The sequence below is a fragment of the Notolepis coatsorum genome (genome assembly GCF_963971535.1).
Source record: "Notolepis coatsorum genome assembly, chromosome: 18".
In the NCBI taxonomy this organism is placed as follows: Eukaryota; Metazoa; Chordata; class Actinopteri; order Aulopiformes; family Paralepididae; genus Notolepis; species Notolepis coatsorum.
The window spans coordinates 66,517,530-66,544,997 of NC_140182.1; the positions used below are offsets into that span (position 1 = coordinate 66,517,530).

General features: G+C 43.1%; 1 protein-coding gene across 3 annotated transcripts in view; it reads left to right on the forward strand.

Moving 5' to 3' along the window:
* chd2 (chromodomain helicase DNA binding protein 2) overlaps positions 1-27,468 on the forward strand; it is a 93,187-nt gene that overhangs the window by 57,586 nt on the left and 8,133 nt on the right. For all 3 annotated transcript variants that reach the window (XM_084334854.1, XM_084334855.1, XM_084334856.1), the window contains 16 exons: positions 8,711-8,860; positions 9,354-9,511; positions 9,602-9,698; positions 9,789-9,881; positions 12,271-12,444; positions 13,282-13,451; positions 13,548-13,589; positions 16,090-16,229; positions 16,358-16,496; positions 17,810-17,960; positions 18,059-18,181; positions 18,876-18,998; positions 20,337-20,474; positions 21,142-21,258; positions 21,386-21,564; positions 22,084-22,183. In XM_084334854.1, coding sequence (XP_084190980.1) covers positions 8,711-8,860; positions 9,354-9,511; positions 9,602-9,698; positions 9,789-9,881; positions 12,271-12,444; positions 13,282-13,451; positions 13,548-13,589; positions 16,090-16,229; positions 16,358-16,496; positions 17,810-17,960; positions 18,059-18,181; positions 18,876-18,998; positions 20,337-20,474; positions 21,142-21,258; positions 21,386-21,564; positions 22,084-22,183 — 2,094 coding nt within the window. The remainder of the gene's footprint in view (positions 1-8,710; positions 8,861-9,353; positions 9,512-9,601; positions 9,699-9,788; positions 9,882-12,270; positions 12,445-13,281; positions 13,452-13,547; positions 13,590-16,089; positions 16,230-16,357; positions 16,497-17,809; positions 17,961-18,058; positions 18,182-18,875; positions 18,999-20,336; positions 20,475-21,141; positions 21,259-21,385; positions 21,565-22,083; positions 22,184-27,468) is intronic.

A 27,468-nucleotide genomic window follows, 5' to 3' on the forward strand; every position in this document is an offset into this window, starting at 1 on the left:
AGTCTCTGGAACTCTACTTGAGGGATGGAACACTGTTCTTCCAAAAGATATTCCCTTATTTGGTGTTTTGATGATGGCGGTCGAGAGCGCTGTCTTAACACTTTGAGTGCCGGGACACGTCTTTTCACGTCTTTGCTGGCCATGCTAAAGTTGCCGGGGGACGCTGTACAGCGTCCTTATATCAATATTTCTAAAATCTGCGATCGGATTCATAATCCCCCTCCGCTGGCCTGAGATCCACCAGCAGGACCCACTGAGCTCTCTGGCGGTTCAGGAGCGCCATCTGGTGGCCGATCGGCGCAATCGCCAAACAGGATGTTGAATAGAGGTTGTCATGACGACCGTAGTACTTCCGGGCGCTCGCTATAGTTCATGGAACTCTGGCTCGTCACGCTACACGGTGATCGATTGGCAATAACTCGATAAACAACATGATTTGGACGTATATACCATTATACAAGCTGGAGATGGACCGGGTAAAAATATATCCCATAATGATAAAATTTCTACTCGACGATGATCGCCCAACAGCGCGCGGAGACTGGGGTGAGTTTCAGCGTGTAACGTTACCGTCTTTGATACTAACTGCTATTATCAACATTTGACCCACATTAGATGATTGGTATAACGCTGCCCACGGAATTATAAACGCCCCCTCGCCCATCCGGTCAACATCAGATGACGTGTAGTAACTTCTAGAAGTACGTCTAGTTGGAATTTTTTATATCGCGCTGATTGCCATCAAACTGTATTTCATCATCAATATAATGCATTTGGGGCTATATATCACGTTCTGGAGAAAGCTGCAGAAAGATGAAAACATACTTATACATTAGACCATACTTTACTATGAATATGTGAATGAAAAAGTTTAACGTTGCTACACAATGAACAATACATATAGGACTTTGAATGGGCCCTAATAATGGCAATGTAGCAATAGAATTTAAAAAGTTATAGCCCTGCAAAGAAGGGGACTTTCTCCATAGACAAATAGCGCTGGCAATCTATGGTATATCATGAATTTAACCTTAGGCAACCAAAGTGTTAACACGTCAGTCCAAAATCTCCCATAGGTGTTCAATTAAGATGAGATAAGATATTCCTTTGTCGATCCCCTTGGGGAAATTTGGGTAATAGCAGCAGGGGAGAGGGGAGGTACAGATTTAGGCAGGGTAATGGTAGAAAGTAGGCTTGGGCGGTATCCTTATTTTCAAACCGGCAAACCTTTATGTTATAATACCCTGGTGCGCGGTATTTGACGGTATGACTTTCATTTTCATCAGCGGGGGGGGGGGGAGGGGTTTACGCGTTACCAAGTAAACAAATCATCGTCAGCTCTCAGAATGGTAGTCCCGTCCCGCACCGGTAGAAGCCTGCACCGTTTTAGCGTTAGCATCTAGCCTATAGCCATGGCAGACTATTTGATTCCTTAAGGGCTAGAAATTGCCTGGGTTTTGGTGATATGCTCCCGAAATGCTCCCGTTGTTTGGCTACTTCTATGTGCAGTGAAAACTACTCGAATGCTTTATAACCTAGTCATTGATTTAGTTCAGGGTAATCTAAGATTAGCCGCAGAGCTAACGCTACTTAACGTGAGCTAACGCTAGTTATTCAAGCTCAGTAGCTCACAGAGAGAGATAAACAGCTGACAGCGGATAGTACAGGACGGTACAAATACAATAAAAAGGCGGGTGGGGGCTGTTGTGTAAACCTTGTACTCTTTAGTTCACATAATTATAATAAGAGACGGATTGCCCCACAACAACACTGCTCTCGTCACAACGCTTTACGGTATTTTCACAGCACTGTCGTAACATTACCGTAAAACGTGAACACCGCTGTGACCCACTCGCTCCACTAGAGCGGTCTCGCCCTCTGCTGGCGCGTGTGTGCACTACACTCAGTGTGTGCACTACACTCAAAACTCCGTTTCACTGTTATAGAAACTGAAGCGCATCTGTGATTTTGACGGTGACGGACGGTATTGAAAATCAATACCGTAGGTATTTCTAAATACCCTGGTATACCTTAATACCGTCATACCGCCCAAGCCTACCATAAATATAGGCAATACAATTTTATCTGAAAAATAAACGGTGTAAACAAAGGTGCAGATGAGGGTCTGTATGCCCTATCAGTTATATTATGTTACAATAAATAGGGAGGTGTAGTCTAGGGGTGGACGGTATACGGTATAAACGGTATTAATTTGCTCTACGGTATGGATTTTGACTATACCGTGTAACCGGTAGAGCAGCTCTAAAATAGCAATGACGTCATGTAACCACAGCGACTATTTCAATCGCATTTGCCCCTAAAAATAGATAGAATTACCGTAATTCCTCTAATAGTAACCGGGTCTCAAATACAAGCCGGGTCTCTATTAATGGCCGGGTGCGCTCTTGAGCTAATCTTGGGTTAATCGCAGATACGCATTGTATGCATGGTTCGCATGTGTGCCAAATGGTGACCTCGGAGCAGGTCCTAAATTATTATTATTATTATTATTATTATTATAAGCCGGCCTCCTAATACAAGCCGGGTTACTAATATACTGAGCTGCATACTGAGCTAGTTACTTGATTTCACTTTGAAAACGTTGAAATGACCAGTGACCACCTGTAATTGCACTGTTTACTATTTCATACAGTACTTGGTTTCAATAAATGAACCCAGTACATTTTACTGGGTTCAAACTGACACAAAATGTTGATTTATTCATTATGATCCGTTTGAAAATTTGAAATATAGGCCTCCCTCTTATACAGGCCTCCTCCTAATACAAGCCTGGTACCCGCTACAGTTGAAACAAATACAAGCCGGGGTTACTATTAGAGGAATTACGGTAGTCATAGATAATAGATATGTGCAAACTGGAAAAAGTTATTTAGGAGGCTTCGCGCAGTGGGCGTGTCAACACGCAATTGTCATTTCATAATAAACACATATCACCGTGGCGCACAGCAAGTTTAAATTTCAGTTCCTGGCATTTTTAACCAGTGGAGAAAGGTAAGATATTTCCCTATCGTTTTTCTTATATGAATTATTCTACGTTAATAAAACATACCTGGTGATCAACTACAGTTTGCTGTAAACATTACGATATGTTTGTAGTGTTATGATAACGACGGCAGCAGCGGGAGCCGGGAGGACGGCTGCAGCAGTGGATTTGCGAATAGCATGCAGCTGCAGAGCCGCAGAGCCAGGGGCTCTTTCAGGTCTGGTCACAGGCCCGTCAAACAGCGCCCCCCCACCCAACGGCTGAATTGCCAATGGCTGAAATGAATGACCTGAAAGAGCCCCTAGCTCTGCGGCTCTGCAGCTACCTATGCTTCTAGCAAAATCCAGCCCCGCTGTTTGCAATGGGAGCAGGAGTCTCGACTCGGGACTTATTTTATTTGGAATATAATTACTTTATACGCAAAAGTAGCCTAGTTTTAAGTTAAAATATTATAAATCTACATGCCTTGAGGATGTCATTCTTTATATTGCCTGCCTATCAGGCAAAAAAAATTATTCTAACAGAAACACTGATACCGTGATATATACCGTTACCGTCTATGCTTCAAATTATACCGTGATATAAATTTTAGACCATACGTCCACCCCTAGTGTAGTCTGACATCACTGGTTGTTCCACCCGTATAGGGATTAATCATTGGGGAAATGGATTATCGGCTATTGTAACAATTCTGCCGCATGGAAATTGAAAAGCTTCCATTTTTGCACAAAATGAGTTCCCTTCTACCACTAACATTATTGTTTAAGCATTTTTTTGTGAAATAAAGGTAGTTATAAGGTTTTTAATTTGTCGTAAAAAAATAACTACACTTAAGGCCTCTGCATGCTACAGAAACTGCAAAGCAACTGCAACACAACATCGACAATGCAACGGTGTTGCAGACATTCTGCCTTTATGCTTCTGCAACATCGACGCGCAGCCTATGATGCAACATTGTATACCGGATGTGCGGCACGCGCCCAGCCCCGCTGCACACTCTAGCAATTACATAACGGATTTCCCTTCTCAACCATACGTTAGTATAATAATAGCCCTGTTTATGTTTGTTTTCGCTTGTGTTCTTGTATATAGTGTAATATAGTTATATCTACTTTAGTTAAGTTAAGTTTGTTTGTTAGTTAACTTAGTTAGTTCATTATTTTAGATTCGTTTTATAGTTTAGGTAACTTTCATTTTACGTTGGCTAACGTTGGTTTTACTTTAATGGGATGGACGTTAATGTGCAGATGCAAATACCGTACTTTTCGGACTATAAGCCGCGGCTTTCCCCCCCATTTTTCGACCCTGCGGCTTATATAACGGTGCGGCTTATATGTGACTCGACATGACCAAACTCGAAAATGTAAAAATCAAAATATTGCTTTTTTGACTGCATTGAAATGTTATTTATCTGTTCCCTTATTTGCTAAACTTAATACAACTTGTAAATGAGTTAATTCTTGTTATTTGTCCGACAGTATTGTGTCCCAATGCTAATTACATATGGTAATTAAACATTAAAACACCTGCGGCTTATAGTCCAGTGCGGCTTATATATGTACACATCATTCAATTTAGCTGCGAAAAGTACGGTACATCTGTTACAGCAACAGGCTATTGATGACGAGGAGGAAGAGCTGCTTTTATTTATTTTTTTGGTCTCGCGCCAGGAACACTAGAAGTGACAGGCAGCCCCGCCCCCATTCACTACCAACCAATCACTGCTACGCAATATCAACGCAACGGTTGTTCAGATTAGATTTTGGGGAGAGGTATGCAGCATCCTCGCAACACAGTCTACAAGACCCTCTGCAACATGTTGTGTTAAAGTCGCGCTGATGTTGTGTTGCAGTTGCTTTGCAGTTTCTGTAGCATGCAGAGGCCTTGTCAAGTCAAGAGTTTTATTTGTCACGGCATACAAGCATACAGTGAAATGCGGGGGGTCATTGCCTGCAGCGATGTGCAACACAAGTAATAAGACAGGAATGAGAATAGGACATTTGTGCAATAATACAATGTGCAATAATACAATTCAATAATACAAGTAATAATAATAACAACAGGTATATGTACATAAAGTTTACAAGAGTATGGTAGGACATGCTAAGGTCCTGCGATAGTGCAATACACAGTTAGCTACGGATGAGGCACTGGGTCTTATGTACACTACTATACAATGCTATGCTATACAATCTATAGTTATACTATGTGTCCTTATGCTAGCTTGCTATATCCTTCTGTTTACTATACAATAACCAGTAGGCAGCCTGTTGTTCAGTAGGCAGCCTGTTGTTCAGTGCTGTCGCCTAATCCACGTCACGGCCAGCTGATACCAAGCTAGCTAGCTAACGTTAACGTTACCTAGCTAAACGTACTAGACGTTAGCAATGTCTACTGTCGTGAACCATTTTAAATCGGGGCATGTAGAGGAGTTTCGGGAACGAGTAAAATGTGCAGGTCCTCTTCTCAGACCTGTGGTTACACTCTGGGGCAAAGCACTGCACGCATCATGCCTGCTAGCTACTAACGTTACGTAAAAAAACAATAACGTTATAAACTATACACTATGTAACTGAGGGGTACAATTCCCTGACTGTATTGATAAGTATGGTATCATTAAACCACTACCCGTTATGTACTTTAACTACTGGCCACACAGTACATGATATAGATATGATGAACACTTTCCCACCATGAAACCAAGTCCACACAAATGTATAAGTCGAATATTTAATATATAGCAAAGGGTATATACAACGTTCACTTAATGACATTTATGATTTGAATGCACTTGTAAGGCAAATGAGTATTCGTAGGCAAATCAACATTGAATGTCCAATCTCTGGTTACGCAGGAAGCAAGTATACAACCTGGTTCTTTAGGGAACTATAGCGATGGTACTTAATGATTATAGCTGGATACACTAAAGGGGGTCCCGCTGGTTGTAAGTCAGTAGGGGGGGGGTTAGGAGAGCCGCTGGCGATATCCCATCTGGCCAACGATTTCTTGGGAGAATTCAGAGTGCTGAACACGGTGCCCACAGAACCTTGGTCCACAGATGAATACAGTTGGGCCCTCTTGTAGACGGTAGCTGCCGGTCCACAACGAAGAGACGTGAGGCGACCTCACTCGGGTAGAGCGCCGTCTCACCTGGACTCCTCTCGGGGGGTAGTTCCAACACTCACCAGTGTTGGCTGTTATCCATGGCATAAATCAAAGCACCCAAAGCAAGTAGATAATCCAAGCCGTGTAGGGCTCGCCGTCGTCCGGGTAAGGTAATCCAATGTGCAGGTCCACTCGTCCTAGCCCAGAACTCCTCGGATGAAAGCACCACACGTGGTCTGCCCAGCCTGGTTAAGACTCTAGATAACGCGAGGAAACGATGGGGGTACTACTCACTGTATAACTCTAACCGAACGATGCACCATACATAATAGACTATTATTAACTTAATAGAAATACGTCCCACTCGACGGTATAGTGCCAAACTATGACAATTCAACTATTAATCCACACGATGTCTCAATGCCATTCTGAGGCCAAGTTGACCATACTGCACCACACGTGTATCGTGGGTGAGGCTTAACGTCTTGCCACTAGGTTGGAGGGTAAAGAACTAAGGGCTAAGGGACTAAAAAGGAAGTTCTACTTTACTTGCGCCATATATATATGCGCTGTGAACAAATAGTACCATTCGTATTTCGGTAGACGTATTCCTACGCGGAACCGGGGCTAGTAACGACATGTTCGTCGGCACGATTGAACTTGAACCAAGGGGCTTGGCTGCTGGCGCCAAGTTCTTGTCCAATGAGAGAATGAAACTATTATGGGCTGTTAGTAGACTAAAGGGATATTCAGTGTATATGTACAAGGAATATACAAGGGATATCAAACGATATACAAATACTATTAAATATATATCCATAAATAAATATATATATTCGGTTTAATCTGATCCTTCACAACACACTATGTACAACGAAACAATGATTTACATGAGTATTTACAGTGATTTAATATGCAGCGAAATAACGTTATACGATTTAAATTATAAATACAAATATTTAAAAAAAATGGTGGTTGGCTATAAACTAGTGTTGGGTGAAACGGATACTAGCCACAGATTCAGGGTCAGTTATTTTCCCATTGTACGAATTGTTAAGCTTATGGAATGTAAGGGAAATCTGACCCTAGGTCTGCGACTAAAGCCAGGAGTCTACGCTGTGGTGACGTCAGTCAGCAGCGCCAAATGGCAGTGTAGTTTCCCAGTGAACGAAAACATAAACGTTATTTTGCTACCTTCACGATTAACACATTGGACGCCAGACCCGAGATAAGTTGGGTTAACTCGCCGAACGTTGGGCGCCAAACTCGAGAAAAGTCGTGTTTTCATCGTTATTTCTTTTATTCGATATTTCCATTAATAATCCATGGAGGCAGCCTGATCCTATCGTTGGGAATGGGTCTGAGATCGCAAACGTCCAATACCGCCACCTAACGCCTTGCGGCCGGTATTGCACATCCTTGGAAACCCTCTGTCTCAGCCTGTACGTCGGTCTAAAAATTCCGGTCTGGGTTTCCCTTTTCGGGCATGAGTAACATTTATAACACATGGATTGGGGAGACTCGAGCACCGCCGGTTCATGTGCTTTGGTGGATTATCTTGGCAACACGATTGACATCAATACTTGGAATGGCGATCAGATAATTGGAATATTGTTTTTGCAGTACATCCTAGTCAAGGTAAGGGCTATATGCTATCAATCTTGCGTTGATCCAATAATTCCTTCCCCGCGATCGGAGCGTGTGTCTGTAATGTACTGTGTAACATATTCCGTTGGTGACGATCAAAGGATAGAAACCCAGGCGGCTGGGTGGCGCAGCGGAGATTGCGCTCGTCACCAATGCGAGAGACTCCGGTCTCGAATCCAGGTGTCAGCATTGCCTCCGGCTTGGGCCAGCCGTCATACTAACTCGTTTGGCTGAGTTAGCGGGAGGAAAGTCGATGGGGTGGTAATCTGGCGTTACACACCAACATTTTGGGAAATTAGCTTATCGTCTTCTCCAGAGAGAGACAAGAAGATATATACCAGTTTCCTATCTGTGCGTTCAATAGAAAGCCATCTGACTGCATGTTAGCCTAGCTTAGCACAATGAATGGAAGCGGACAGAGACTGGTAGCCTTCGGGAGAGGTGTTAGTTGGACAATGCCTAGGCTACCCGTCACTGTCCACTTCCATTAATTGTGCTAAGCTAGGCTAGATATTAGCCAGATAGCTTTCTACTGAATGCAGAGAGAGGAAACTGGTATCTCTTCTCGTCTCTCTCTGGAGAAGACGGTAAGCTAATTTCCCAAAATGTTGGTGTGTTCCTTAACTGCTTTATTGTGTCATGCGGTACCACCTATATGGAAGCATCTGCATTCATTATGTTTCTCCACTCATTTATTCAGGTTTCTCCTGTCATTTTCTATCTCTTCATTGTTTATTTGGTGTTGGTGGATGGGGGTAGCGACAAGGCAACATAAATAGCTCAAGATTGATCGATGCAGGGTACGGGGCTTTATATGACTTATCAATTTAACTTTCCATAGCATCTCCCCTCGTTTCCCCTCCCCGCTATATTCCAGGCCTACGTTGTACCGCTTGTGTTTGCCAAGGTGTGTTGTTCTGCGGTAGCTAACCATCTCTCCTCTCCGCTCTCCAGGACTTCTGCTTCCTGCTCTCCACTAGAGCCGGTGGTCTGGGGATCAACCTGGCAACGGCAGACACCGTGATCATCTTTGACTCCGACTGGAACCCCCAGAACGACCTCCAAGCGCAAGCCAGGGCTCACAGGATTGGCCAGAAGAAACAGGTAACCCGTGGCCCCAGATATGACTTGAGTGTAAACGGGTCAGAAAGGGTGAAGTCATATTTATATTTTCAGAAGGGTAATGAGAGAGCCATGATGAGGAGCACGTTCAGCCAGAGAGACCCCCCCCCCCCGACACTCTACTAACTACCTCAGCTAGTGCCTGGCGAACTAATGGCTGCAGAACTCGAGAACTATTAGGAATGTCTGACCACTAATTGTGTCTGGCTCTAAACCACCAAACCCTGCACGGACTATAATGTATGACATACTGTATATCATGCCAGTTAAGGGTACAGACCCTCACCTGCACCTTGTATATACTGTTTACCTTTACTCATAGTATATTCAGATATATTATAACAGATAGGGCATACAGACCCTCACCTGCACCTTGTTATTATTTTTCTCCACATTTTTGATCTTAGTTAGAGGTGGGATGAAGTTGTTTATTTGTAGGGTACACTAAGCAAAACCTCCACACCTTTCCACGCAGGTGAATATCTATCGGCTGGTTACAAAGGGATCGGTGGAGGAGGACATTATCGAGAGAGCGAAGAAGAAGATGGTCCTGGACCATCTGGTCATTCAGAGGATGGACACCACCGGGAGAACAGTGTTGGACAACAACACAACAACCCAGGGAACCACAAAGTGAGACTTTTAACATCAGTCATCAGATTCCGCTGTATAAACACCCGAGTTTCTCTTAACATTATGTCCTCTTACCATTCCGGTTCACAGTTCGAATCCCTTCAATAAGGACGAACTGACCGCTATCCTCAAGTTCGGAGCGGAGGATCTCTTCAAGGAGGCAGAAGGGGAGGAGTCGGAACCCCAGGTACCACGGCACTGACTGAACCTGTCAATGTCATGTGTTGTTGGCGTTAAAACCATTTGCCATAACCACTTCTTCTTTTTCTTTTTGCAGGAGATGGACATCGACGAGATCTTGAGGATGGCTGAAACGAGAGAAAGTGACCCAGGATCTAATGCTACAGACGAGCTTCTCTCACAGTTCAAGGTACTGACAAGTCATTAAAACAGTCAAGTCAAGTGTTCCTTTATTAATCCCCTTGGGGAAAGTGTCATAGCAGCATGGGCGAGGGGGGGGGCTGATAATAGTGATAACGGTAGTAATGAACAGTAGTGAGTAGGGGTGGGACGATACATCGATCCAGATCGATATATCGATCTATTATCAATAATCAAATAGGATCGATGCAACGTAAAAAGATCGATTCATATTGCGATACTCTTATTTTGAAAATCCCATGTGTCGTATCCGCTCTGCTCGGATCAACAGCACACAGCAGTAGCGTCTAGAGCGTCACTAGAGCAAGACTACCGTACTTTTCGCACTATAAGCCGCACCGGACTATAAGCCGCAGCAGCTAAATTGAATGATGTGTACATATATAAGCCGCACTGGACTATAAGCCGCAGGTGTTTTAATGTTTAATTACCATATGTAATTAGCATTGGGACACAATACTGTTGGACAAATAACAAGAATTAACTCATTTACAAGTTATATTAAGTTTAGCAAATAAGGGAACAGATGAATAACATTTCAATGCAGTCAAAAAAGCAATATTTAGATTTTAACATTTTGGGGTTTGGTCACGTCGATTCACATATAAGCCGCACCGTTATATAAGCCGCAGGGTCGAAAAATGGGGGAAAAAGCTGCGGCTTATAGTCCGAAAAGTACGGTAGTGTGCCTATTCTGTGACATGTCCTTGCTGTTTTATTCCACAACGGGTCCAATGCATCTAACCTGCTTTGCAATCCTCGCCACTCCATTATGCCCACGTCGCGTTAAAGAAGATAACGTTACGTTAGCGTAAGCTAACAAGCTAACCCAGAGCCATAGGCAGAGAGAAGTGGGGACTGGGAAGGAGGGTGCATTCTTGGATAGCCCCACTAACAGGATCTGGCCGGTACTGCACCTTCGGACTCCCAATATGCCGTTTCCAGCCAAAATACAGCTCTGTGACAGTGAATAGGATATTAATATCAAAAAAAAAAAACGAACCAAAAACAGTGAACAGGAGGTCTATTTGTATTAAAAACAATAGATTGTTTTTCATTTAAATGTCTGGAAGAGCTCAAAAATAAAAATGTCAAATGATATTTCCATTGCCTTTTTTTGTTTTTAAATGTTACTGATTGTGTTAAATGGGCATATAATATCGTCTAATATCGATCGCAGGCACCTGAATCGAATCGTATCGTGGCAGACTGTGATATCGGATAATATCGTATCGTTGTCCAAAGAATCGATATCGTATCGTGATGAAACTGGTGATTCCCACCCCTAGTAGTGAGGATTCGATCGGACGGTAGCAACAGTGATGATGGTAAACATGATGAAATGTAAAGATTTATCAACTACGACTTTAATTTCCATGTTGTAAACTAAGGCGACCAGATCTGCAGCCTTGTACCGTTTGGCTGAATGTGTTGTTCAGCTCCTCAAGCTGTGAACACTGTTTATTTGCATACAATTGACTGTTGTTGACGCCACAACCTTGCTCTGCAAAGCAAACTATCCCAGCATGCTTTGCGCAGTGGTGGTTTGCTTGCTTCCCAGAAGATTAATTGAAAGCGGAATCGTTGCCTTGACTAACCGCACCTGTGAGCCATGGCTGCAAGACATCTCTCTCCGCTCTCTCTCTTGTCTCTTTATCTCTTTTTCACCCCTCTCTCTCTTTCTCATCTTCTCACCCCTCTCTCTCATTCTCATCTTTTTGTCTCTCTTGTCTATCTCTTTTTCACCCCTCTCATCTCGTTCTCATCTGTTTGTCTCTCTGTCATCTTTCTTGTTCTCATATTTTTTCTTCCCTCATCTCTCTTATTATATTTTTGGCTCTCTCTCTCCCTCATCTCTTTATCTCTTTTCACCCCTCTCATCTCTTTCTCATTCTGTTGTCTCATCTTTCTCGTTATCGGTTTGTCTCTCTCGTCTCTATCTCTTTTTCTCTCATCTCGTTCTCATTTGTTTCTCTCGTCTCTTTTTCACCCCTAATCTCTTTCTCGTTCTCATCTGTTTTTCGCTCATCTCTTTCTCGTTCTCATCTTGTTTGTCTCATCTCTTTCTCGTTCTCATCTCGTTTGTCTCATCTTTCTCATTCTCATTTAGTTTTTCTCATCTTTCTCGTTCTCATCTCGTTTGCCTCATCTCTTTCTCATCTAGTTTGTCTCATCTCTTTCTCGTTCTCATCTCGTTTGTCTCATCTTTCTCGTTTCTCTCATCTCTTTCTCGTTATCTTGTTTGTCTCATCTTTCTCGTCCTCATCTTGTTTGTCTCATCTTTCTCGTTCTCATCTTGAATGTCTTCTCTCTTTCTCATCTTTTCATCTCGCTCACTCTGTTGTTGACGTTCTCTCCTCTGCTTGTGTCCCTGCCAGGTGGCCAACTTCTCCACAATGGATGAGAGCACCACGGAGCAGGAGGAGAAGCGCGGGTGGGGCTGGGATGACATCATCCCCGAGGACCAGCGGCGCAAGCTGGAGGAGGAGGAGAAGCAGAAGGAGATGGACGACATCTTCATGCTGCCGAGGAGCAGGAGCTCCAACAAGAGGGTGAGGAGAGACTCTTTATTCTCTCACCTTGATTCACTTCCGTGTCCTCTTCTCAAAATGCTAAAACGATAGTGAAGTTGTGTAATTATGCGTTTGTTATTCTGATTGTTGTTCTGTCTGTTGTTGGGGTGAATGGGCACTTCCACAACTGTACCCCTCTTTGCATCAAAGTTTACCAATATGGCGGCAAAGTGAATATGTTTGGGGTGGGGTGTAGTTACCTAAACTGCTACGCTTTGTTCGCTTCGTATCACAGCTGGGCAAATAAAACATAGACTGAAATACATTTTAGACCTCCCATTTAATTAGATTTTAATATAAAGTGCTTCCGAGTAAGTATGTAAAATTACATGACATCAAAAGGGAATTTCCCCCGGCTGTGATATGAAGCTGGAAAGCATAGCGAGCGGCTCGGGAACCAGCAACCTAAAGGGTAAAGGAACAGGCTTGAGACTCACCAGTAGAGAACTGTGGTCATGCTGCGCAGCTCCAAAAGAATACAACACGCTCAGCAGACCCATGGTGCATTCTGGTGTTTCTCTGGGTGACCGTACTATCTGGCATAATCTTCCAGGACTTTTACTTTTAAATCGACATCTTTACAATTGTACACTTAGTACTGTACACTTACTGTATATCTCTGTATATTTTTGGCTGTATATTTTAGAATGGATATACATAACGGAATGTATATCCCGGACCGTATTTTATTATTTATTTTTATTCTTATTCGTGACTTTTGTTTCTGACTACCTAAATGTTTACTGTTTACTGTGAGTGATCTGTAGTGCTGAATTTCCTTCTGGATAAAAATAAAGTATTTCTATTGTCTTTCAGGCTCGGGCCAACGACAGCGACAGCGACGCCGGCTCCAAGCTGAAGCACCGCTCCTCGGGCTCAGAGAGCGAGACGGACGACAGCGACGATGACAAGAAGCCCAAGAGGAGGGGCCGGCCCAGGGCCCGCAAGAACAACGTGGAGGGCTTCACCGACGCAGAGATCCGCCGGCAAGTCTGAACTAGCCACGTCTCTTCTGGCGTGATGACATCCTTTTTAATGACATTTTCTTGAATAAAATATATTTTTTTCCTACCATTTAACAGATTCATCAAGGCTTATAAGAAATTTGGAGCACCACTTGAAAGGTATGTATCGCTTGTTATAGAATTAGTGAAATGATGTAGATGTAGTTTTTCTATATAATGAATTTGCATTGTGGTCTTGTCGGAGACGACTAAGAAAAAGCTGTTCCTTGTCTATACTACTACTACCTACTATACTAATATGTCTCTCTACTACTATACTAGGGTCGCGAGCCGCCGCGGGGGGGGGGGGGGGGGGGGGTCGCCAGATTTTTTTTTTTTTTTAGTCAGGCCACTGAACTTAGAAGCAGGCCAGGGCAGTGTTTCTAGTTGCAGCAGCGCAATAGTTAGATAACCTAGGTGGGGAACAACTAGGAGATCACTGCAACTCACACAAGTTGGAGAACTATCTCTCTCTCTCTCTCTCTCTCTCTCTTGCTCTCACACACACACACACACAAAAGGAGCTGCATGTGATTGGTGGAGGCGGGACCCTTACAAAAAACTGTTGTTGCTAATCATTGACACATGCTAGCCTGTAATAATCCCCCCCAGAAAAATCTACTTTGCATTTGATATATTGCAAATATATGCCATCACACACACTGGCATTTAAAGGGTTAGAATTTCAGATATCTACAGATTAGAGATGACTATAATAAAGAAATAAGAGGGGACAAGGAAGAAGAACAGAATGGAATAATTAGGATGATAGTAAGGTCATACGAAGGAGGGAAAGGAAGGGTAATATCAGCACTGTACCGGGCTATAATGACCAGCAAGGGACACACGACCGATTATATAAGGGAGAAATGGGAGAGAGAACTAGAGATAGGAATAACAGGGAAGGAATGGGGGAACATATGCGAGGTGCAACATTCAACAACAGGATCGAGGATATGGAAAGAGTTTGGATGGAAAAACATAATCAGATTCTTTATAACCCCAGAGCTGAAGGGAAAATATGCACCAACACAAAGAGCATGCTGGAGGATGTGTGGGAAGGAGGGGGCAAATCACACGCACATATTCTGGGGATGTCAGAAGCTGAAGGGGTATTGGGAGGAGATAGGGGAGGCAATGATCAGAATATTAGGATACGGGTTACCACAAACAGGACTGGTGCTTTACTTAGGAGACCTGACACACGAGGGAATACAAGGGGGGGACATATTTAATAAAGATAATGTTGATAGCGGCCAGAAAAGCAATAACAAGACTGTGGTACAAAGAAGACCCACCGACAATAGCACAATGGGTAGGAATAGTGGAAGAGATACAGGATATGGAGAGGATAACACACATGCTGAGGTTACAGGAAGAGAAATTTGGAGAAAGATGGGGAAAGTGGGAGGATTACAAGGGGAACGAAAACGACATCACAGAGGAAGAACCAAATACATCACAAGAGGGCGAAGGGTAAAGGAGGAAAGAGGTTCAAAGAGGGTCTCTGAACCCATGTCACACACTTAATGTTTTCTAATTTTATTTTTGTTTAAGGTACGACAACTGTATTATGTTTTTACATTTTATTATTTATGTATGTGGGAATTTTGCTCAAGTCAGTGTTTTTTTATTTCCATTTGAGTATTAAAATTCTTATTGTTTTTGTCTTTATCGTTTATAACTGTTGATGTCATTGTATATGTTGTAATGTATGTCTATAAATGTTTAATAAAAATGTAAGTTTAAAAAAAGGGTTAGAATTATAAAATTAATATGTGGTGTTATGATCAGGGCTGAAGTTGAATAAAAGATTGTATTATTTTCAATCTGACATTACAAAAAAACTGAAAATCCATCAAAATCAGTGTTGTTGCTAATCATACATAATTATGCTAGCCTGTTTTTTAACAATAATTTGTGATGCCATCACAAACACTGGCATTTAAAGGGTACAAATAAAAAAATGCCTGCACCAGAATGCAGGAAATGAAGTCTTTGTAACAAGAAATGTCCTGGTGGGGGACCCCCAGACCCCCTGCTTAAAAAGTGGCCTGACTGGGGCTATATTTTGCACTATATTTCCTGGCCTGAATGATTTCCCCAGTCCGGCCCTGGTTAAAAGCCTCCAATGCTTATTAGTGTGTGTGCGTTTGAACGTGTGCATGTTTCAACCATACATTTCCATTTTTTTATTATTTATTTTTACCTCCTATAATAGTGGGGGTCGCGGCTCTCTGACCCCGTTATTTTTGGGTCGCGACCTGAAACGTTTAGGAACCCCTGATGACTATATGTAAGGGTAAAATGTAAATGAACTAAAACGGATCTTTAGAAGTTCAAGTTTTTTCAAGTTTTGTTTTATTTGTCACATATAAGGTACATGTACATTACAGTGAAATGCTTGGTTCCGTATGAGCCCCCTGAGAATGTGCTTCATACAGAACAAAGAAAGTCCAAACACTATACAAACTAAAGTACAACCTAAAGTAGAAAATGCAAACATTGAGGTACAAAATGCAAACTTTTTAAAGAATGCAAACATTTGGTATGGATGTAGTGAAAATCTTTTTGTAATAAAGAGATTTAAAAAGTGAAATGTTATTCTCTCCGCTGCCAGGCTGGAGGCCATTGCCAGGGACTCTGAGCTGGTGGACAAGTCCGTCGCTGACCTGAAGCGCCTGGGAGACCTGATCCACAGCAGCTGTGTGGCGGCCGTGCAGGAGCACGAGGAGCATCTGAAGGAGAACCCTGCCGAAGGTGTGTTTTCCATCACGGCTCTTCTGGCTCAACCCCCTCTGGGAGTTTATTTCAACTCGACATGTGGTTATCCCTCGTATTTTCCATGTTTTTATTTTTCACTTGGGACGTACTTTTGTGTTTTCTAGCCAAAGGTCCAGGAAAACGCAGGGGGATTAACATCAAGATTTCCGGAGTGCAAGTGAATGCCAAGTCCATCATCCAGCACGAGGAGGAGTTCGAGCCGCTGCACAAGATCGTGTCCGCAAACCCTGCTGAGAGGAACAAGTAAGCCGCCGCTACCGGCGTCACAGAGGATATGAGCTTGATGATTAGCCCAGTGACCTGTTGTAATGGTCACAGATATTTTTGTGTTTACTATTTAGTTGCAGTGCCATGTTTTGGTCACTTGATGTAGCAACAGGTTCAATTTGATTTGAGCCGGGCAGTAATAATACACTTTATTTGTATAGCAATTGCCACCTTTCTTACAAGTGTACGGTAGACATAAAATAAGTATAAAACAAGCATAAAATAGATGGCAGCAAAATAGACATGGTCAAGGTAAGGCATAGAGCATTAAATCACATCGTTTTTCATATTAAGATCTAACATCTTAGTAGGCCTCTTTGTTTACGATTTGATTCTATGGCATTTTTTAAATAGACCGTAATAACATTTCTGTCTACCTGCCATCCGGCATAACGTTAACCTCTCATCTCTAGTAATGATGTGGCTCGTGTCTGTAAATGTATATAAGATAAGATATTCTTTTATTGATCCCCTTGGGGAAATTCAGGCATCATAGCGGCATGGGGGAGGGGGGAGGGGAGGTACAGGTAGTAAAAAGCAATAGTATGTTGATTTACATGTATGTTAAGGGAATATAGAGCCGTATGACCAGGCAGCCTGATTGCTTTTACCAACGCGTTCATGTTTCCGCGTCTCTGATTGGCCAGGTCATGTGACATGTACGCCCAATCGTGGGACCGCAAGTTTCTACACTGGTTAAGCTTAGGCGCTCTTTCGAAGTTGGTTAAGGTTAGAGTTTGTCTTAGAGCAGGGCGATAGAACGCCTGCCCTGATTCCAAACTCTAACCTTAACCAACTGTGAAAGAGTCGCCTAAGCTTAACCAGTGATAAACTAGGCGTTAGGTAGTTTGCAGGCTGTTCGACCCGGAAATAGGCGCAGAACTTGCCGTCCCACGATTAGCGCACATGTCACATGACCTGTCCAATCGGAGCGCAAAACGGGAACCCGGAAACACGAACGCGTTGGTAAAAGCATAGACGGGACCAGGCATCGTCTAATTATGTTTTGATAATAAACGCGTGTGAAATCCCAACTGCGACGTCGGAGTAGCTCTTTGCTAAGCTATCCTGTTGTAATTCTTTAATGCTAAGTTAACGCCACACAGCCAGACACGTCACACCATGCACCACACCAGCACTGATTTTCAGTCAAGACATTCTACGTTGGTCACTTTGAGGTGTACCCAGCCAAATGGCCATCCAAGAATGTAGATTTAAATGCGTCTTAAACTTCTGTGAGCATGTTTATTATTACAAATCACCCCAACAACGTGTCCCACTATCTGTAGGTTGGAGCTGACGTGCAGAGTGAAGATGGCTCACTTCGACGTCGAGTGGGACACGCAGGACGACGTGCAGCTCCTGCTCGGCGTCTACGAGCACGGCTACGGCAACTGGGACCTCATCAAGACCGATCCCGACTTCAGGCTGACTGACAAGGTAAACATCGCGCAGACGGCTGTCGAAACCGGACAGAGAAACGCTGTAAGAAAAACGAGGACCCGACTGATTGTGTGCTCTTCGTCTCCACGCTACAGATTCTCTCCGACGACCCGAGCAAGAAGCCGCAGGGCAAACAGCTGCAGGCGAGAGCCGACTACCTGCTGAAGCTGCTGAAGAAGGAGCAGGACAGCAAGGACCTGCCCAAGGCAGGCGAGTTGGTATGTGGTTATTAACAGATCAATCACTCACTGCGTGAAGGCAAAGCCCCTCACGGCGCAGTTTGTGTCTCTCTCGTTTAAGATGTGTCAATAAAGTACAGGAGAAAGGTACAGAATGTACGTTATGTTATATAAGTAATATATTTACGTATTGTATGAGTAATATATTTCCGTTTCATATCGGCGAAAGTCTGAAAAACGGCACGATTTGGAGTTGTTGCTTGACGAGTGCACTCGCCAGAACAAGCCATCCACCCTGATATAAACAGCAATACTATGATGGTTTGTTTTAACGTTCTGCTCAAGACTACCGGGACGCCCACCTAAACCTTACCTTAACCACACAGTTACCTTAAACTAACCATAACCACACTGTTACCTTAAACTAACCATAACTTTCTATCATAGTATTGCTGTGTTTGTAACAGGGTGGGTGCACTTTCCCCCCACCACAATCCTTAGTTCGACTCCTGATTGTGTTTTTTTTTTTTTTTGTCAATACGAAACACATACCTGTGTGTGTGTGTGTATATATATATATATATATATATATATATATATACACACGCATATATATATATATAAAACTAATATAACATACATTATAACATACATATGTACTTTTTCCCCCCCCCCCTGTGGTCGATTAATTGTTTTCTAATGAGACTGTGTTGCTCTCACCCCCTCCCTGCAGGTCAAGGTGAAGAAGAGGAAGCCTCGAGCGAAGAAGGAAAACAAGATCCTCAAAGATGAGAAGGGCAACGACGTCGCCTCCCCTCACCCGTCAGACAACCCCTCAGAGGAGGGGGAGGTGAAGGTATGTGCTCTTGCATACATCCTCGCCTCGGGAGAGACTTCCTGAGAAGAGAAGTCTGAGAAGACATTCCAAAAAAAGATAATGCACACCTGAATGGGTTAACAGGCAGATAGTACCGTGTGGCGCCAGTCAGAACATCATGGGTTAAAAATGCACAGATGATTTTACTCTTTATTTCCCTCCAGGGATTAGTACGAGTCAGTGCAGTATAAGCAGTGGTGGAAAGTAACTAAGTATTTTTACTCAAGTACTGTACTTGAGTATAATGTTGAGGTACTTTTACTTGTATTTACATTTTTGGTGGGGAACTTTATACTTTTACTCCGCTACATTTCAACGGAAATGTTTTTTTTTATCCACTTTTTCTCCTCTTTTTCTATTTTTCTCCCATCCCAATTTAGCCGTGCCAATTCTCCCCTCCCCTGTCTTGAACGTTGCTCGCATGTGCCCCCCACTGGCCGGTTGTAGGGAGGATAGAAGCCCATCGCATGTCCCCTCCGACACATGTGTAGGCAGCCAGTAGCATATTTTCACCTGCCAGCGCGGACTCTCATTTGACGAGGAGTAACTTGTAGGAGGCTCACACTGCCACCACCATTTTCCTGTCTCTGCTGTGCAGGCGCCCCAGCCGACCTGTAGGAGTCGCTGTTTACAACGTCCAGATTACCACCCATCGACTTCACACCCGCTAACTCTGCCAATTGAGTTAGTATGACGGCCTGCCCAAGCCGGAGGCAATGCCGACCATCGGATTCGATACCGGTGTCTTGTGCGTTGGTGACGAGCACAATGTCCGCTGCGCCACCCAGCCGCCCCCCATTTCAACGGAAATGTTGTACCAAATATTTAGCATGGAAAACATGGCAGGTGATGTATTGGAGGAGGCTTGTGGTAATCCACGCCAGACCGACGGCAGGGCAGCGCAGCGACCAGAGGACGAAGTGGCATAACAACAAAAATCGGGGGACGGGGGCAAAAGAAAAGTGGTCCACAGAACACTAGGGATGGGCATCGAGTTTCGTCGTTAAATGAAGGCCTGTTCAGCTAGCGTTGGCTGTTAGCAATGATGGCAGCCAGCTATGGTCGCTTGTCGGATTATCTCACGTTCGCTATTAAGTAAAAACCATACCATACGCTAACGTGGAAGTTCAGACATTTCAAGTATCAATTATTAATACTGATATGAATACTTGAATAGTTCCCAGTGACTTATCGAATAGTAATTCTGTGAGTTTTGCATCCCTACTGAACACAACCCTACTGGGCACAACGGCAGCATACTTTAACTAGACACTGGAGTGTTGTACTGAGTAACTAACTGACGGTCTGTGTTTTCAGGACGACAGAACGGAGAAGTCCCCGGCCAAGAAGAGACAGAAGAAGAAGGATAACAAAGAGAACAAAGAAAAACAGGGAACTCCTAAAAAAGAGAAGGAAGAGAAGGAGAAGAAGACCTCCAAGGCCAAGAAGGAAAAGGTAGCTCAGTTTGTCATGACATGAACGTTATGTGGTAATTTGCCGAAACAGTCTCGCATGGGGCTATAATTCAATGTTATATTGTTAACGCCTTCCTTCGATGGGATCGTAATTGTGATGATATTATGAATGGTATTGTGATATCAGGGTACTGTTGTCTAAACAGTTGTGCACAGATTAGATTAGATGCAAATGGATTGTCATTACAGTACAGTACAACGAAAATAAGTTTGGCACCCAGAGTGCAAATGTAAAGAACAGTAAAGTGCAATAGTAATTACAATGTACAGGTGATTAAACCGGGTAAAATATACAAATTAGTACTACTGAGTAATGGTGCTAATCAGATGTATGTACGGAGTTGTAGTATTAATGTGTACAGTGATACAGGTATAAAGACACTAGGGTGGTAAGTCATACTGGCCAGCAGTGTTACTAGTAAGAGTAGGTAAGGGATATGTATAGATATAGAATATACAGATGTGTAAAAAGGAGTATGTACAGACGGATCATAGCACCATGGGGAGGTACAGGTATGGGCAGGGTAATAGTAGAAAGACATAAATATAGGCAATGAAATGATAATAACGAAATAATCAAATAACTCTGAATATATATATATATATATATAACGTGTCCACGGTGGTGATAATTGTGTGTCTCTCAGGCTAAAGGAGCCAAAGGGAAGAAGCCCCAAGGCCCCGTCCACATCACCGCTGGCTCCGAGCCCGTCCCCATCGGGGGGGAGGACGACGACGAGCTGGACCAGGAGACCTTCAGCGTTGTGAGTTCACTTCCATTCCCGTCGGCCTCTCCCGTACATACACAAGCTTAATACGTATGTCAGGCTCTTCTACGACGCAGTTCGGTATTTATTTAAAATGTGACCTTTATTTCCACGTGTCTTCCAGTGTAAGGAGCGCATGAGGCCAGTGAAGAACGCCCTGAAGCAGCTGGATAAGCCCGACGAGGGCCTGTCGGTCCAGGACCAGCTCCAGCACACACGCACCTGCCTGCTGAAGATAGGAGATCGGATCACTGAGTGCCTTAAAGCCTACAATGACCCGGAACATGTCAAAATATGGCGACGGTAAACCAAGACGATTTCACTCTACCTCCGTTTTAATCTGACACGTCCATGTCTTATGCAAGTTTTATGTATTCGTGTGAATTATCATGATGATGTTGTTTTTTGGGGGGGGGGGTGTTATCCAATATAAGTCTTGTATGATAGCATGTACAATAATGCTGTATATACCGTATATCTTTTTTATTCTTACCGTATATATATATATCCACATCTGTCTGTACATACCTGCATATAATCCATTTTACATCTATATCAGTACATATTCTTTACATACTCGTTACGCTGCTGGCCAGTACGACTTACTACCATAGTGTTTCTATACTTGTATCACTGTACATATTAATACTACAACTCTGTACATACATCGGATTAGCACCATTACTCAGTAGTGCTAATCTATATATTTTATACCCAGTTGAATCACCCGAATGTTGTATATTGTTCTTGTACTGTACTTGTGCTGTATGATGACAATGCATTTTAATCTAATCTAATAATGACTCCCTTCCTTGTTGACAGGAACCTCTGGATCTTTGTGTCCAAGTTTACAGAGTTTGGTGCCAGGAAGCTGCACAAGCTTTACAAGATGGCACAGAAAAAGCGTTCGCACGAGGAAGAGGTGAGCTCCTCCCACATCCCCATGGAAACATCGTCAGTCGAACATTGAACACTGTCCATTGCACTTAGCACTACTTGTATGGTCCAATGACGTAACATGATCCATGTCGTTTGGTGGAAACCTTTATCCAAAGTGCCTTACAGTACTTTAATTTCATTTCAAACCTTTACTTCAACTCGTAAGACACAGAGTTTACCTCCATTTACAGCGATGACGAGCTCGCAAGACATAGTTTATCAGCTATTTCTTACATTATATAGACAAAATATATACGAATAAACAATAAAAGACTAAGTCGACACACGGTCGGAGATCATACTTTTAAATGCAGCTTCAGAGTCTGTTGGAGGGCATTCAAGGTGTTTGAAGCATTAAAGGAAAAAGCTGTTTTTCCTAGTGTTTACAGCACTACGAGTCACACGGACTAACGGGGGAGTAGGAATCGAACAAAGAGAGAAAGGAGTTCCTAAATCATAATTGATAAGTGATCACGAACAGTTCAGTCAATATCGAGAAACAGACAACTGTCTCCATGAGCTGGAAATCAGAGCATCAAGACTTGGGAGTTTGTGATGTCATCAAGAGACACTTTTCGGAGTCGGTCCGTTGCTGATGAATTAGTCACATTTTGTGGGCTTGAATCATTTTAGTTTGGGGTATTACATCCAACTTTTGGTTTTATCTAAATCATGTATATAGTATTTTTAATTTTTTTGCCTGATTTTCTATTTTTCTCCCCATCCCAATTTAGTCGTTATGCCAATTCCCCCCCCCCCCTACCTGGTTGTTGTGCGCATGTTCCTCCTACTGGTCTGTACAAGGGAACCCTGAAGTCCACCACATGCTTCCTCCGACACATGTGGAGACAGCCAGTGACTCTTTTTTCACCTGGCTGCGAGGACTCTCATTGGTGAAGTGTAACGCGTGGGAGGTCACGCTGCCCTCACCATTTCCTGCCTTTCGCTGAGCAGGCGCCCAGACCTGACCTGTAGGCGTCGCTGTCCACAACGCCAGATTACCACCCACGACTTCCCTCCCCCTAACTCACCAAACGAGTTAGTATGACGACTGGCTCAAGCCGCAGGGCAATGCTGACTCCGGGAGTCAAGACCGCAGCCTCTTGCATTGGTGACGAGCGCAATCTCCGCTACGCCACCCGACCGCCTATGTACTTAGTATTTAAGACAAATTATACATACACATACCAATTATGTGCTTGTTCTATTATCCATCCCTCTATCATCCATAGCAACACCCATATATCACCGACAGCCTGATGGGGGATCCCCTTTGAATTGCCCATCTGAAGTTTCTACCTTTCAGGGAGTTGTTCCTTATCTTCCTTGGGGAAAGTCTGGGGGTGTTGCAAAATTGTGGATTTTATGGTGGTTTTTATTGTGGATCTATTGTGATTCAGATCAACTTTAATCGCCATTTATGTTACAAAAACAGATGGGAACGTGATATGGCATTGACAAGTACAGTGCGTAAACTTTTTTCACAGAATGAGTGCAAAACAGTGATATAACAAGACAATAAAGTACAATGGCTAATGATCTGTTGGCAGTGCAAAATAACAGTTTTAAATTCTGACCCTAGCAGCTCCCCATAGAGGGGGGGGGGGGTGGAGCAGGGGGACACCTGACTCATTAACTAGGAGCTGCTGAGGGGAAGAAACTGAGTCAATGACCACAATGATCAGTTAGGGCTGGGCGATGAAACGATAACGATAATTATCGTGATATATTTTAATAATCGGTATCTATCGATAATTAAAAAAAAAATATCAATAAAATATATATATATATATATTTTCTTTTGTGACCTGCAACAGGGCAGTTTTTTAAAGCCGGAGACAGTGGACAGACTTGTCTTTCTTGCCTGCAACTTAAAGTAATGGCTTTGCTTGTCCAAATGACAATACTGACCAAATTGAGATTTATTTTGTTTGCTTTCTAATTTAAAATACAGTTTGAAACAGCCTGTACACAGTAGGCTATGTGTGCTAGCAGAGCTAGTCTCCAGTCGCGAGTCACATTGCACATGTGCAGTGGTTTGTCCACCAAAAAAAGCGCCAAAAGATAGAAAAGAAACTAGCAGAGTAGGGCTGACCTTCGATTTTTTTTTTTGAATTCGAAGCTTCGGGCCGAGTAGGGCCGAGATTCGATTTTAATTCGAAGCTTCGAAATGTTAAAAAAAAAAATATATATATATATATATATATATATATATATAAATTTTTGTTGTGGGACTTGTACAGCACTTTGTTCAACTTTGTCAGTGCTGTAAAGTTAAATCTTAGACAAACTAAACACTTTGCTTCCATGAAATATTGTAAGCCGTCATTTAAGGCTTTATAAAAGCAGCACAATGAACACAAATCTGTCAGTGCCGAGTCCGACCTCATCTTAAATAACAAACAGCATTGCTTGTTGTAGTTAACAAAGAGAGGCATAGTTGATATTGCAAATCATATATATATATATTTTTTTTTTAATATAATCGATTTTTTTTTTCATATTCGAATCCCATGCCCATCGAACGAAGCTTCGAAGTATTTAAGACAGCCCTATAGCAGAGCCAGAACTATTCAACTCCCCTGGAGCCACAGCCAGCAGAGCAACCTGTTTACTTTCACTTTCAAACCAGCTGCAGCCTGAGAACTGGAGTGTGAGGGGCTGTAACACTAAAGATGGCGGCAACGACAAAGAATTGCTGCAAAATAAACATACATCCTTATAACAACATCGATAATTATCGATATAGAGTGATAACATTATCATATCGTTATCGTGATATCATTTTTGGCCATATCAACCAGCCCTATGATCAGTGATGTTACTTGTTGATCTGTGAAGCCCATCGAGGCAGCTTGTTGTGATTTTGGGCTATACAAATACATTTGACTTACAGCTCTGATGTGAAATATACCCACATCCCAGTAAAATCACCATTCACCGTCTTAACCTTAACACAATCCCGCCCAAGCACGGATAGCTCCGTGATTCGATTCCACCCGTTGTGGACAGAAGCACGGACATGTCCGTGGGAAGGTTGTTTTGGCTTTATAACCTATTCAAGGTCACAGAGCGGCACTGCAGATTTACCCTACTCTTTGAATTCGCCAACGTGCATTACGGGCCAGATCCTCTTAGGGGCGCTGTCGCGATAATGGAGTGTGCCCTGTGGCTGAACGGTGGATTTTTTTTTTCTTTTTTCTTTTTTATACTTTCAATGGAGTTTTCAGTTAGCTCGATTCTGGATGTACAGCCTGTAGCTTGGATTACGTTTTGGATCGCAGATTTCACTATGCAATAAGGGGATTTATCATCAGCCAATGGACATATCGATCTACCAGATGGCGATTGATAACGGGGAAATGCTCGGGGGGATCCCACCGGCCCACGGTAAGATCTTTTTTACGTAAAGTACATCCCGATCGGGCCTTGTTTTGATAGCCATCCATCCGATCAATGAATGAGGCTAACGCGGTTATTGGTAATCAATAATCAGAAACGACGCCCCGCCCCCCCCCCCCTTTCATGCATACATGCTTGAGGATCGTGCCGATCATATGCAGTTTGAGTTATTTCTGTAGCATATGTATAACGGAAATGCCATTGGATATAACGGTAGTAGCTATTAGCCCTTTATCTCGCCTTCCAGGAAATATCCTAGCCGAAATCCCGTATAACGCTTATATTCACGGTGCTATAAAATGAGAACGTATTGATGATTTTTTTTTTCCTTTAAGCCATTTTGAAGGGACGGTTTATGTTCTCAATTGACAATGAGAATGGACAGATAGCAATACTATAAAGTATAGATTTAGCTCTACAAACAGCCCCACGTCTGTTTACATTTGCCGGTCCTCTAGAGATTTATTAGACTCATCCCAATGGCCCCGAATGTGTTAAGCCCTAACCATATTTTCTGAAAATGTGCCTAAAAGTACATACCATTCCAAGTAAATTGGAAGATCGCTCCACTTCTACAAGACCATTTGAATGTTCTTGGCCTTGGTATCTAGGGACATCTATGGACCTCAGGGAATATATCCCCAGTGTCGGAAATGTTGTGTCTGTTACTATGCTTGAGTAAATTGTAATGAACCAAAGGATAATATTAATTATTATTCGTTTTTATTTTATTGATCCATTTGTGACGTGAAAATGTGACTGGATTCCTCACTTGCACTCTCTCACACACCCCACACACAAATACACTACAAAAAGGTAACTTTAAGGCGGCTGGGTAGCGCAGCGGACTAAGCGCCTGCCTACCACCGCAGAGACACTGCTATCGAATCCAGCTGTCAGCGGTACCTCCGGCTTGGTCGGTCATCCATACTAACACAATTTGCAGTGTTAGCGGGTGGGAAGCCGGTGGGGTGTGTATCCTGGTCAAGGACGCGAGAAGTGGGGGTGCGACGGGTGCTCCAGCACCCCCTGCTGGCGGGGAGGGTAACTGCAACTGCAAGGTGGTTTTGGCCTTTATTCCATTGGAATACCGACGCTACTCAATGTCATAGAGCGGAACGGCACTGCAGATTTACCCTATTCTTGGAATTCATTGTCAGATCCATAGGGGCGCTGTCTCGATAATGCAGTGTTATTAAAACAGCGTGTAGACTCATGAACCGGTTGGGATTCGAATAGACGCGGCCTGGAAGCGTCAACGCGGAACTGGAAATCCGTTGGTAAAATAAATAGCGGCCTGGAATAGTTTTTGTTTTGGGACAATTCGCAGTAAAGGAATATATCTGTCGGCGATGTTGTATGCGGGAACGAATTGCAGAGAGGGAGGACTGTCTGAAGTGGAGAGTGTTTACTTGTGTCTCAGAAAAGAAATGTCTCATCTGATTTCTTTAATAATAATAACCTGGACTTGCTGCAGCATATGCATCCGGATATTCTGGACTCACTGGACATTCATGTTGTCATGAAGGAGTTTATTTCCACCACTCCTGAACGCAAGACCACCTTCTGTGTTTTACCGTCTTCGGAATAGGTAATGTGTGTTATTATTATTATCGCTCCTGCAGCGATTGTTGTTGCGACAGTGACACAGAGGGCGCAACAGCCAGATGGGGTAAGCTGGGCTGTGATGTGTGCATCAGAACGCTCAGAGCGCGGAGTTGTTCAGCTGTAAGTTTGATTGAAAAGTTTATTAACAGATTGCAGAATGGGTACAGTACATTACAGCTCAATACATACAATTGTTAAGGGGATGCAGACCAGAGAAAGACTTTCGTCTTGTTTACATCAGGGACCGTCCCCCATTTT